Consider the following 12,087-nt stretch of genomic DNA (forward strand, 5'->3'; position numbering starts at 1 on the left):
TTATGTCGCAGAAAAATTCCTCTTGTGACTGGTTTAAATCTTCGCAAGCAATTTCTGAAAAGCTTGAGCAAGCATAGGCCATCACACCACCTCCATGGTAATTAAAGAGGTCTTTGTGAAACAAAATGTAGCCAGCCATGCTAAAAACACCATTGCACAGTAAGGAATGTATCCAGGTTTAACAAATGAGATTGGAATCAGTACTTTTAACTTAAGAATCAAAAATAGTGAACTTTTTTGCATAAACTGTGGTTTTTTTTAAACAATAATTTGTATTTCGATTTAAATCTGTCATGGTTCATGGAAGAGGATGTATCGTTATTGTTTAGTTTCCTGGGTCTTTTCCAGTGTTACCCATTGTTAGTTCAATATCCTCAAACCAGTTTGCATTCCTTTCTAATCTGATATTGAGTCATGATTTAAGAGACTTACAATATGTAATTTCAGGTGTGTATCTGACGAAGAGCTCAATTTATCACACCTGTCCTTATAAGAGGCTAAACAGTATGCACATAGCTCTGTAGAAGGTGAATCTAACGAGTTTGGATTTTGATCCAATCAACTGGGGCAAAGAAAATTGTTTTGGAGGAACACATTTGAAGTTGACAAGGTGTCAGAAAATGTTTGTAGATCAATAAACATGGACTCAGCTATAATTAGGGGCAGGTTTGTATGCAGGGCAAACCTAGACTGAAGTGTTTTGCTAAAGAACTTTACACATTGCCTTGTCCAGGAATTGAAACCACAATTTTACTCTATGAGTCCAACAGCCTAACCACTAAGCTATGCACCTCACTCTGGTCAGTCTGGTGTCTCATAATGTTCTGTACTGTTAACATAAAACAAGCATGTAATATTTGTTAGAAATGAATGCTATAGGTGGGATGTGTTTTTATATTTTTCCACAGATGTATGCTTTGTGAAGTGAATGAACCCTGTGCACATACTGTGGTATGCGAAAATTGTGGCAAAATTCAACTTAAAAGATGCCCCAAGTGTAAAACACGTATAGAAAGCAAAATGAGAGCTGGTAAGAATATGATTTGATGATCTGTCTGTTTGTCACATGACTTTATGGTATGGAATAATGTTGTGTCGACCCAGATCTGTCATAATCTGACAGATGTATGATAAAAGATGTCCCAGATGTCTTTTCTCTTTGTTAGTATATCCATGACTACATCCACTTAATATTGTCTTTATCCAAGTTGGAAACTTGTCACACATCAAAAGAGTACTGTCTGCAACGTAAGACTAATACATCATTTTACTGAAATATAAATGAAATATCAATAAATCTCCAAGGTCCCATCAGTAAATATCAACTGTTTACATTTTTCAGCTTTTATATGAGGTTAATGATTTATAAGTATCTTGGGAAACTGATAATTAAGGACAACAGTACTTCCTACAACATCAGAGTCAGCTTTGTAATGTAAGAATTTCAATGACAATATCTCAACTGAGAGTTTAAGGATCTGACTCTTAACAAGTCTCACTGTTAATTCAGTTGTTTTGGAATGTTGGTAAAATGTGACATGGAAAAATTACAACATATTCTACAAAGCTGTCCTCTTTATGATTTTATCATCTTAAAGTTTTCAGCTGGAGTCGTTTGATATAAAGATATCATCTCTCATTGGGTTGTGTACCCAGATTGTCTCAAGTTAGAATATATACATCGTCTCATCGTTGTCATCACTGTTTAACATCCGTATTCCATGCTGGTATGGGTTGGACAGTTCAACATGGAGCTGAGCAGATTCCAATTGTCTGTTGTGGCATAGTTTCTACTGCTGGATGCCCTTCCTAACACCAACCACTTTACAAAGGGTGCTGGGTGCTTTTTACCTTTACAGGTGTGTTTAGGCAGCACAGACAGTCATGGGTGAATTTTATGTGGCACCGGTACCTGCAAAACACAAGACTGTATGTTTGAACACAGAGGTTTTACTTTGCTTGATGTGTTATTTTGAATACGGCAAATTGCCACATCTCCCGATTCCATGTCATTTCCTCACTAAGGCCCAGCATCTAAAGATCCTTTCTCACCATCCTGCGTCTTACTGGGTCTATCCTTTTCACAGGTCCCCTTCACAATTAAAGTTTGGCACTTCTTTATGCAGCTGTCCTCATTCATACGCATCACATGACCCAACCAGCACAGTCTTCTCTCTTGCACACAACATCTGATACCTCTTACACCCAGTTTTCCTCTTAAATCATTTACAGTGTTGTGCATGTGCACTGGCATTACCCATTCAGCAGAGCATGTTAGCTTCATTTTTTTCAAATCTTTACAAGTCCTCTGTAGTCAAAGTCCATGTAACATAGCTGTACGTACACAGCCATCATACAATCTGCCTTTCACTCTGAGGGAGAGGCTCTTAGTTACCAACAAAGTTAGAAGCTCTCTGAACTTTGCCAAGCTAGTTCTCATTGTAGCAACTACACTTTTAGAACTTCCTCTACCACTGTAAACTTGGTATGCTAAGTAACAGAAGCTATCTACTACTTCTAATGATCTCCCCAAACATTTGATGGAGTCTATTGTCTGCATTTTTATTGCTCATTTTACCCACATATTTGCCTCACACAAAGACAATTTTCTCTGTTAACCTTCCTGCGATAGCACTACACTTCTTATGTGTACAAAGCCTGCACTGGGTTCAACGTATGGAGTTTCTACCAACACCCTTCTTACATATCGAGCAGGTTGCATATTCTTTAGTCAGAATTTGTATAACTGTCTGTTAGGTTCAATATCTGAAGATCATTTCTCACCATTTCAACCCCGTCTTCCTAAGGTTCTCTCTACATTTAGCACCTCTTTATGCAGCTGCCCTCTCATTCACATACATCTCATGTTCTTACCAGCATAATCTTCTCTTTTGCACATTTGATGCCTCTTGTACCCAATGTTTCTCTTAACACATTCAGACTTTGTTTTACCTATAATGGATCCAAGCCAGATATTATTCTATCAACAATGTCCTTACACTTGCTGGTAAATAAGTTTTCACCCTATTGAGAGCCTCCACATTGATCGAGGGGACATCACAGAAAGGGTTGGAAACTTTAGTTGGATGCATTGATGATGCTTGATAGCAATATGCTAAATTCTTGAGAACCAGTTTTTTGTACCATTTCAGATATTTTTCTTTTGCACTAATGTGTAGTGAATGAGGTTTTGTGCAAGGGTATAGTGTTTTAGGACACCTGTTATCATTGTCTTTTTGGGCTTAATCATTGCTCATCTGGAAAGAAAGCTGCTTTATTAAGGAGGATGAATGACATTGAAAGGTCTTCAAATATTTCCTGAATCAGATAACATTCTGCTGAACAGTGTTGTAGGGGAGTTAGAATGAACGATTATCAGCAGCAACATTTAACAAAGAGAGCAGGTGTATGTTTTGGAATTAAGTAAAAGAGGAGATGGATGTTGGTTCGTGAAGTCTAGAGACGAGAGGAGAATGACTTGTCAGAGATTTGACACAAATATTTGAAAGGAAAGTTTAAATTAATGGACAAAAGGTGTTATCAAGTGATAATTAAATAAGATAATTGGAACGTTGTTAGATTATGTAGGATATCTTACTAAAGAGAGGGTTAGTCTATTTGGTTGTGGACCTAAATGTTGTGAACCTAAACACGGTAGCTATCTTTCTTTCTTTCTTTCTTTAAGATAGATAGTGGCTGTAAGATACAATACAACAAATGATATTGTCTTCATAATTTATCTGATTTCCATGCTCCCATGGATTGGATGGATGGTCACTGTCCAAGCCAGTTCTTATTTAGAGTTACTGTCCACCATGATTGGTTGAAGAACACATCTCACTTAAACGTTTTAGCTTTTCTATGGTGGTATGCCCTTCCCAACATCAACCACTTTCTAAATGGTCCTGTATAAATATCATTGTGACACAGGTTCTAGCAAGATTGTCACCTCCTCAAAGAGATTAAACTTCCTCTCAAACTTATTGTACCACTGTAGAAAGTATAGAAATGCTTTGTCTGAGACCCTAATGGTCACCAGTTGACCATTGATTGTAGGAATGTCTCAATTATAAAATGCAAATTATTTATAAAAAAACAAGACATTTCACTATAGAGTGTAAAACTTGGAAATGTTTATTTCAGAAGGTCAAAAGTTGTCTGACCGGGAAGTCCAGATGGTGGCAGAGTCGGTTGTTGTATATAAAATAACTAATGATTTCTGTAAAGTTGATTTTTATCTGAACCTTTTTGTTTGTCAAAACGACTGACAGCAGGTTCCACATGATTTTTCAATCTGCAAAGTAATACAAGACACAAAGAAGAATAAAAGGGATTCAAATGTTGTATGACCTGATCTGGCTGATGCTTATGGTTCTGTACCACACAAATTAGTGATGGAACCAATGAACTTCTTTTATATATGAGAGAAGATTAAAGATCTGACTAGAAGCTGCTGTAATAATTTCAAAATGTGGTTCCTGACAGAAAATTTCACAACAGACTGACATCGTTTTGAAACTGGAATTGCTGTAGGTTGCACAATATCAATCATTTGGTTTGTGCTTGTTGTGGAGATGTTACTTAGATCAGCAGATTGATCAGAAGAAATGGCTCGAGTGAAATCACCCAAGAAGGAATTTAATGGATGATATAACAATACTAACAAGAGACCAAAAAGGCATGCAAATAGTTCTAGATGGACTGGATTAACTAATTCTTTGGTCAAGAATGGGGTTTAAACCAAATAATTAATGCAGTCATTTGTCAAAAGGTCAGATGAAGCAAGTGAGGTTCAAAATAGCAGACGAAACAATACCAAGGGTTAAAGAGAAACCTCTAAAATGTGTTGGACGATGGTATGCTACCTCATTGTCCAGTAAGAGTAGAGGCATAGAGGTCATGGCACAAACTGAAGATGGGTTAAAGGCAATAGCTAAGCCAACATTTCCTGGCAGATAAAAGATTTGATGCTTCCAGTTTGATCTATATCCCTGCCTTGCTTATAAAATTCTTGAATATCAGTTTTTATGCAACATTTCAGATTATTTTTATTGCTTTTATGTATGGATGAACAATTATATCTAGTTAATAAAATTTTGTGAAAGCATACTGTGTTTTTGGATACCTGATATGTTTTTGCTCCCCCTCTGTAGAATTAATCATTGCCCACCTGGAAAGAAATCTGCTTCATTAAGGAGCCTTCTAATATCTCAAATACATGTGGCACATATATAAGAAACAAAAAGTACAAAGCTAAAAGAAAAACAGTGTTATCAAGTGATAATTAAATAAGATAATTGCAACATTGTTAGATTATGTAGGATATATAAATAGGGAGAAGAGATTTAATAAGGTGAGTCTATTTTGTTGTAGACCTAAGTATAGAGCTGTTACCTGGTCCCACTGGAGAAAGCATAAAAACGTTGACCAAAAACATAGTGGTCACCTGATGACCAGCGATGATGATAGGTAGGTCCCACTATAATAAAATAAAGATAATTAATAAAGAATTTTTACTCTCAAGTAAAAAAACTTGCAAATATTTATTTCAGAAACTCCAGAGTTAGAGAAGTTACTCCAAGTTGTCGCACAACTGTTAGGAAGCAAGTGGCAGCAAGTTGGTGAGTATAAAATAACAGTACTTAATTGATTTCAATAAGTGTCAACTTTTGTTTGTCAGCATGACTGAGAGAAGATCCCATTCCTACTTTCCAATTGAAATGCTAGCTGTAAAGTGATTCTATTAAAGGTATTGGTATTACTGAAACTTCATAAAATATCCACCGAGATTAGCAGGATTAGTAAAATGGATAAATTAGAGGACACAATAGATTTAATATTGTCTTTTGAGAGAGCAAATTAAAATATGTCATTTAAGTATAAACTGGTAAGTTAATGACCAATTTTCTTTGTTTGTTTTACATTTTTACTAAGTTTACATTTTGTTTTTTTTTTTGCAAAATGTCTGTTTTAAACAGATTTACAATGGAAAGTGTTTCAGGTGGGACATCTCAGTCTTTCAGTTGGGAGTACAGGACTACATCATTAAGTGCATCCTTTTTTTTACATGCTTCTATGTATAGTGAGTGGCATGTTGCAGCCGTTCCACTGTCCAGTGTCCATTTAGTTGTGAATCACACTTCACTGACATGTAATGGTTAATTGTACATAGGTGGATGATGTTTATGTTGGTGATTCCTGTCTTCTTTCCTGCAAATCAAAATTCTCCTCTTTGCTTGGTTTAACTAAACACCTCTCTATTACACTGGGTAACACGATTTTTGTTCATGAATAACAATTGTTATTTCCTGTTTGCTTAACCCTAGAAAATATGAGAATGGCTAATATCTCCTTCAAACTTTGTTTTTGTCACAATATATACCTTGTAGACCTCACACATTTCAGCTGCTGTTGCTTCAGAGTGCTTTTACGCTGTTGTCTTGATAAATTCACCACAGACACAGCAGAATGTGTCTGTCTGCCAGATGCTTACAACCTCTTGATGCCATCTGTGATGAATGCAGTTCTTGGATAGTTAGAAATAAACTGAACTGTTGATCTTACGATCCCTTTATTTACACTGGCATCTATGTTGCCAGAACGTTCTAGAAATTCTTGGAAATTTTAGTAACTTATTGATGATAGTTCTAGAAAATTCTGCTTCAGTAACTCAGCACTGAATCTGTCTTGAAATAGGTTTCAAAACATTGATGTCCAGGTAACAAAAGCAACGTTTGAAGGGAACAGATGTCCTTTTCTTTGATTTCTTGATGGAAGTGAATAAGAAATAACACTTACTAATCAAAGACAACAAAATATTTAAAGTTTGTTATGCAGGAGTGGCTGTGTGGTAAGTAGCTTCCTTACCAACCACATGATTCCGGGTTCAGTCCCACTGCATGGTACTTTGGGCAAGTGTCTTCTACTATAGCCTCTGGCTGACCAAAACCTTGTGAGTGGATTTGGTAAACGGAAACTGAAAGAAGCCCGTCGTATATATATATATATATATATATATATGTGTGTGTGTGTGTGTGTGTGTGTGTGTGTGTGTGTGTGTATGTATATGTTTGTGTGTCTGTGTTTACGTCCCCGTAACTTAGTGGTTCAGCAAAAGTGACCAATAGAATAAGTACTAGGCTTACAAAGAATAAGTTCTAGGGTTGATTTGCTCAACTAAATGCGGTGCTCCAGTATGGCCACAATCAAATGACTGAAACAAGTAAAAAAGTAAAGAGAGTGTTATTGATTTCTCTCTAAATCATGTCCTTGAACCATTGAAAGAGATCCTTGTAATGAAGTCATGAACCCATGTTGTCTACCAAACTGTGTTATATAAATAATGCAGTTTTTTCAATTGAATGCACTGAAAGTCAGGGGTGGGGGACGGGATAAACTACCTGCATCAACTTGTTATAAAAGCAAGTAGTAATTTTACATTTTAAGACTTATTCTTAGAGCTAGTTTTGAAGTGTGCAGTTCAATTTTAACAGTTATTTTTTTCAAAGCTATAATAGAAGTGACAAAGGAGCATATTCAGCATATTTTGCTTTATTCAGTTAGGCAACAATGCAACAGAAAGCGTGAGGAATATTAATGCAGTATATGAGGATTGAACAATAAGCATAAGCCAGTGTCAATGGTGGCTCCAGAAATTCCGAGCCGGAAACTACAGCCTAGAAGATGAGCCTCGTCCTGGAAGATCTGTAGAGCTCGATGAGGACGTCCTACAAAAGCTGGTAGAACAAAATCCCTTTGTAACTAGCAGAGAAGCTTTGATTTGGTCATTCAACCATTCATCGATACTTGCATGGTTTTGGAAAAATCAGCAAATTGGGTCAATGGATCACACAGAGTGAATGTGTGCTTTTCTTTGCTGTCATGTCTCATGAATGAACCTCTTTTGAACCGAATAGTGACAGGTGACAAGAAACAGGTTCTCTATAAATACATCAAGCACCAAAGACAGTGGGTAGGGAAAGGAGAAATACTGGCACTCCAGCTTGAAGAAGGTCCTCAGACATGTAAGGTGTTGTTATCTGTTTGATGGGATATGAAGTTACGGGGATGTAAACACACCACCATTGGTTGTCAAGTGATGTTGGGGTGACAGACACACAAACACACACACACACACATGTATATATATATATATATATATATACACATATATACGACAGGCTTCTTTCAGTTTCCGTTTACCAAATCCACTTACAAGGCTTTGGTTGGCCAGAGGCTATAGCAGAAGACACTTGCCCAAGGTGCCATGCAGTGGGACTGAACCCAGAACCATGTGGTTGGTAAGCAAACTATTTACCACACAGCCACTCCTGCACCTTCAATTGATTTTTCTTTCAAATCTTCACCATTTTCATCCTGCTTTTCCACCTCTTTATTATTATTTAATTAACATTCTTAGAAACAGAGAACAATGCCTTTTATTTTTTATGTTTCTTAACTATTTCTCATTCCTCTATTGACATAGTTTATTTGTTATATTTATGACAACCTACAGTACACATCTTTTATGTAATCGTTAATGATTTTGAAATTATTTCTTATTGTTTTATGTTTTGCAGGTAGGAATTTAGGAATAAGAAATGTCCAACTGGAAATTATCAAGTTAGACAATCCTCTTAACACTAAAGAACAGAGCTTCCAGATGTTGTACAAATGGTACGCAAGTTGTGATCAAGAGAGACGAACACTGGAGACACTCAGAGAGGCTCTTGAAGCAGCTGAGTGCTTTGAGGCACTTCAATGTCTACCATCAGAAGAAAGGTGAACTTGTGTGTAAATGTAATACTCAAAGGATAACCTTGACTAAACAGAGACTCATGATCAAATGCCTTCCAGCCAGGACCCTCCTGTCTTTATGTAGGGAACCCAGAATCACATTGTCCAATGTGTTCTTCTTTAAATGGTGAATTGAGGAGGATTTGGATACTAATTCTAGCAAATCTATCTACCACATAAGAGATTCCCTTCCTGAATTGGTTCCTTTCTTCTTAGAAATTAACTTTTGAAATAGAGATAAACTTTGAAATGTTCATTTGCTGTTGTTTTTGCTGTGTATCTAAGCTCCTCCCCAAATGCCTTCCATTGTTGTAGAGACAGTTTTCATATCCTTTCGTATATTGATAGTTATCTACCTTCATTTATAGCTGAAAGGGAGATGTCTGGTATATAAATATTGATGTCTTTTCTCTTTATATATCATATAGGGATAGTTTTTCTATGTAATATATGACGTACCTATGGGTATTTCACTTTGTCCTGTTGTGGTGTTTTAAGATAGGTCCCTTCTAATGTGGGGGTGTTTGAATAAAACTCAGGGTTGGGAGTGCAATTAAGAGTTATCTCTATTTAAAATTCTAGCTTTAGGATCATTGTTAATTACTAATTACTGCAGTTTTTTATTTTTTTTCCAGCAAAAACTAAAACTTTACAGTTGCATATATAAAAAATAAATCCATAAATTTCAAATTTATTAATAGCTGTGTTGATAAATCCTTTCGTATTAAAATAATGACATATTTGTGATTGTGGGAAAGACACAGTGACTCTCACCTTCCAAATAACTTGTTATTAGATTCGTTCATGACAGGAGAGAACAAAACTGGTTGAGCTGAAATTAAACACAAAAATATTTCAATTACATCAAATTTATTTCAGAAATTGATCAACAATTACTATGAAAATTTATTAGTATTCAAACAAATTATTTCATATCAAAGTTTGTATAAAATTATTTTAAATAAATTGCTAACATTTCTTACTAATTTTTAGCTCCAAAATGTGGGAGTGAAATTATATTCACATATTATATGTAATGTAAAAGTATACCCAAAATATAATAAACATTAATTTACTTTGGAGTAAAGATTATTTGCCAACATAACATGGCAGTCCTGGTTTAGGATGAATGTTGCTGTAATTTAGCCCCAGGAGACATCGTCACCAGCTGGCTATATGACACGATCTGTGTCCCTACATTTTCAAACAAGGGAATCTAGCACCCCCACCCAGCTCAAAACAATATCTGTGTATCACATATTATACAATATCTGTGTATCACATGTTATACACATATTGTTTTGAGCTGGGTGGGGGTGCTAGATTCCCTTGTTCGAAAATGTAGGGACACAGATCGTGTCATATAGTCAGCTGGCGAAGATGTCTCCTGGAACTAAATTACAGCAACATTCGTCCTAAACCAGGACTGCCATGTTATGTTGGCAAATAATCTTTACTCCAAAGTACTGTTGTTGAATATCTCTCGTTGTGAGGTTTACAAATAGTAATTTTCTAATGAATTTACTTCCTGAAAGTTGTATGAGACAATAAGTTACTGTTTATGTAAATTAATAGGAACATATTTAGTTTTAAATTTATTTACAAAACTACAAGTTTTGAAAAACTTAGGAAATATATCTCTTTTACTGACTCCCTACAACATTAAAAAGGATAACTTTCAACTGAGATCACCCAAAATTAGTTCCTTTACTGAGTGAGATCTTCATCTTGTTCTGCTCAAAGACTGTCAAAGTAATTTTCATGTTTTAATAGAATCCAAGACAAAATATGTTGCCCATAGATAAGTGGTTGAATTTATCAAATAATAAAACCACAGAAAATAATGATAATGTAACTAAGGTGAGTCACAAACTTAAAGGAGTATCATGAATTCAGAAATAAGTAATCCTCTGAGTACAGCACAATTTCGCCTGAAAATAAGGAAATATAATGGATTTATTTTAACTTTGAGAAATATTGAAAGATTTCCTGTTTGTTTAATTTGAAAGGATTGTTTGTTGTCTGCAAGTATGAAGTCGACAAAAATTGGAAACATTTGAATTCAAGACATTTCTTCTATAGCAGTAAGCATATAGAAATGTTTTTGGAAGGCTGATGGAATGTTTCGGTACACAGAAGCAACCTCTTGAGAGCCCTATTCACACTGTAGACAGAGGGAAATACTTAATCTCTACAGCATCGGTGGAAGACTTGTGTTACCAGCTGCAATTAAAACAACAGAAATTATTCATAGAAAAACTAAGCAGATGAATTAAAGAAAGCTTGTCTGTCAAATAATATGGGGGGGGGGATGGGTATCAAAAGGTTCCTGGACTAGTTCTGTAGATGCACCAACAAATGGCAGCACACGGTTGCGTGAGCAGTGAGAGCTAGCAGTGACCTTTATGGCACAGTTTGTAGAGTGACATCGCTGTATTTGATTCACAAGTTGTACAATTTGTGTTTTTGTGATCATGTGTATGCTGTAGTCTGCGATTTTCTCATGGACACGAACAAAGAGCCAACATAAAATTTTGCGTTAAACTTGGGAAGTCTGCTACAGAGACATTGAGCATGCTTCAGCAAGCTTATGGCGATGAGTCAATGGGTCACCTGCAGTGTTTCGAGTGGCACGAGCACTTCAAAAGCAGAAGAACGTCTCTGAAAGACAGGCGATCTGGAAGATTTCCATGAGCATCACAGGCAGAAATGTGGTATTGTGCATTATGAATTTGTCCCCTGGGGCCAGACCATCAATTGACAGTTCTGCTGCAAAGCTTTTGAAGTATTTGAGGGGGGATATTCGGTGAAAGCAATCGGATTTGTGGAGCACAAGGAATTGGATTCTTCATAACAACAATGCACCCTGTCACCAAGCTCTCCTCACAATGCACTCTGTCACCAAGCTCTCCTCACAATGCACCCTGTCACCAAGCTCTCCTCACAATGCACCCTGTCACGAAGCTCTCCTCACAGTACACCTTGTCACGAAGCTCTCCTCACAATGCACCCTGTCACAAAGCTCTCCTCACAATGCACCTTGTCACCAAGCTCTCCTCACAATGCACCCTGTCACCAAGCTCTCCTTATACTGCACTCTGTCACCAAGCTCTCCTCACAGTGCACCTTGTCACCAAGCTCTCCTCACAATGCACCCTGTCACGAAGCTCTCCTCAAAATGTACCCTGTAACCAAGCTCTCCTCACAGTGCACCTTGTCACCAAGCTCTCCTCACAGTGCACCCTGTCACCAAGCTCTCCTCACAATGCACTCTGTCACCAAGCTCTCCTT

General features: G+C 36.6%; 1 protein-coding gene across 1 annotated transcript in view; it reads left to right on the plus strand.

Annotated features, from left to right (window-relative positions):
* The window catches only part of LOC106867311 (uncharacterized), a 10,632-nt gene extending 1,138 nt beyond the window's left edge, over nt 1-9,494 (plus strand). Inside the window, exons 2-4 of the mRNA XM_014912150.2 lie at nt 909-1,030; nt 5,553-5,621; nt 8,580-9,494. Coding sequence (XP_014767636.1) covers nt 913-1,030; nt 5,553-5,621; nt 8,580-8,785 — 393 coding nt within the window. The 5' untranslated portion in view covers nt 909-912 and the 3' untranslated portion in view covers nt 8,786-9,494. The remainder of the gene's footprint in view (nt 1-908; nt 1,031-5,552; nt 5,622-8,579) is intronic.
* Nucleotides 9,495-12,087: the final 2,593 nt, after the last annotated feature.

The sequence above is a fragment of the Octopus bimaculoides genome, chromosome 22 (assembly GCF_001194135.2).
Source record: "Octopus bimaculoides isolate UCB-OBI-ISO-001 chromosome 22, ASM119413v2, whole genome shotgun sequence".
Classification (NCBI taxonomy): Eukaryota; Metazoa; Mollusca; class Cephalopoda; order Octopoda; family Octopodidae; genus Octopus; species Octopus bimaculoides.